At 26.3% G+C, this 1,470-nt stretch overlaps 1 protein-coding gene across 3 annotated transcripts in view; it reads right to left on the reverse strand.

Moving 5' to 3' along the window:
- LOC110263648 overlaps window positions 1-1,470 on the reverse strand; it is a 4,305-nt gene that overhangs the window by 1,848 nt on the left and 987 nt on the right. For 2 of the 3 annotated variants that reach the window (XM_021105316.1, XM_021105318.1), the window contains exons 3-6: window positions 1,246-1,342; window positions 1,057-1,134; window positions 505-725; window positions 334-421 (exon numbers count right to left, since the gene is read on the reverse strand). In XM_021105316.1, the coding sequence (XP_020960975.1) occupies window positions 334-421; window positions 505-725; window positions 1,057-1,134; window positions 1,246-1,342 (484 nt within the window). The remainder of the gene's footprint in view (window positions 1-333; window positions 422-504; window positions 726-1,056; window positions 1,135-1,245; window positions 1,343-1,470) is intronic. The other variant, XM_021105317.1, reaches the window with a different exon arrangement.

Here is a 1,470-nt window from a genome sequence, read left to right on the forward strand (position 1 = left end):
AATAATATAATCTCTCAAAATTTTAAAATGACAATTTTGATCCTGGTTAATGTTAAAATGTATGTTGTCGAAATTGATTACAAAGATATGACAAATTTTGCAAATTACAACTGAATGGAGGGTTTATTAACAGTTTTTTCCAAAAAAAAATCATATATCAAAGACAATTTTGATATAAAAGTGTAAGGTTTTTGAGAATTGACCTATTTTAATTTTACCTTGTGGATTAAAATAAAAAAAATTCAACGAATTTTATTATGTACTAATAATTGGCACAAATTTTAATTCAACAATCTCCCATATCTCGAATACGAGATTTTAATTCAATTTTACCTAAAATAGCTATGTAGGCTATCACACGAGTAATGAACGAAACTTCAACAAACCATTCTCCGTCATTGTCGTCATCGTTATCATCTACCTGTAATCAATTCATCATAAAATTTTATAGACATGATCTACATTATATTAGGCTTTTTTAGTATAGTAGTATTAACATCTTACATTTTTTGGTGCAGTTAGAATGAGATAATATGTGTTGGGGAAGAGGAGGCTAAATGTGCATGATCCATTGATAGAAGAGTAGATGTTGTTGGCTTTGGTGGTATCATAAATCTTGGCAGAGACATTAACATTCAAGTTTAATACTATGTTCTTGTCATTCATGTTTAGAACTCCAATTTGGTACCTATCATCTTCCTCAATCATGTATTCAGCCTCATTACCTGTTAGCATTTGTAATATTATGATATTAATGACATATATATGTTACTCCATAAATTAAACCTGCCTATAATTAAGTAAGTAGAGATAATTAGTGTTAACGTTACAAGTGTGAAAAATGCATGAAATTAGTCTCACATAAAAATTAAATTAAATTAAATTTTTTTATTTTAAATTATAAAATTTTAATTTCTAACTTTAAACCTCAAACCCTCTAACAAAGAAGAATTAAACAAAAATTAGTTTTATAATAAAAAAATAATTAATATTAACTAATTAAAAATTAATTTCTAAGCTTATTTTTTTTTATTATGGCAAGATCAATATAATCACCATTGATTGTCTCACGAATGGCAAGTGTATCAAGGGAGAATGTTTGTTGAGGCACCATTTTTTCAAATCTCCTTTCTCCTATGATCACAACAATAAAACTTTCATGAAACAAAAGAAATAATATTAATCTCTTAAGAGGAAAAAAAAATAAAAATAAAAAGCACTTTGAAATTTCATCTGATATATAACCTTTAATCACCATCCCTTCAAGCTGATTCCTGCTACTTGCTTGTGCTTCCCACCTCATACGAATTCTAGAACCCTTATTTAACCACAAAGAAAATCCCTAAAAATGAAGAATTAAACATTATATTAATCAGTTAGTTTTTTCTTAATTAACACATATTTAACTTAGCATAATATCCATAGATTCAAATTTAATATCTTTTTAGTATAAAAATTATTTACGCAATC

Source organism: Arachis ipaensis, chromosome B06, assembly GCF_000816755.2.
Source record: "Arachis ipaensis cultivar K30076 chromosome B06, Araip1.1, whole genome shotgun sequence".
Taxonomy (NCBI): Eukaryota; Viridiplantae; Streptophyta; class Magnoliopsida; order Fabales; family Fabaceae; genus Arachis; species Arachis ipaensis.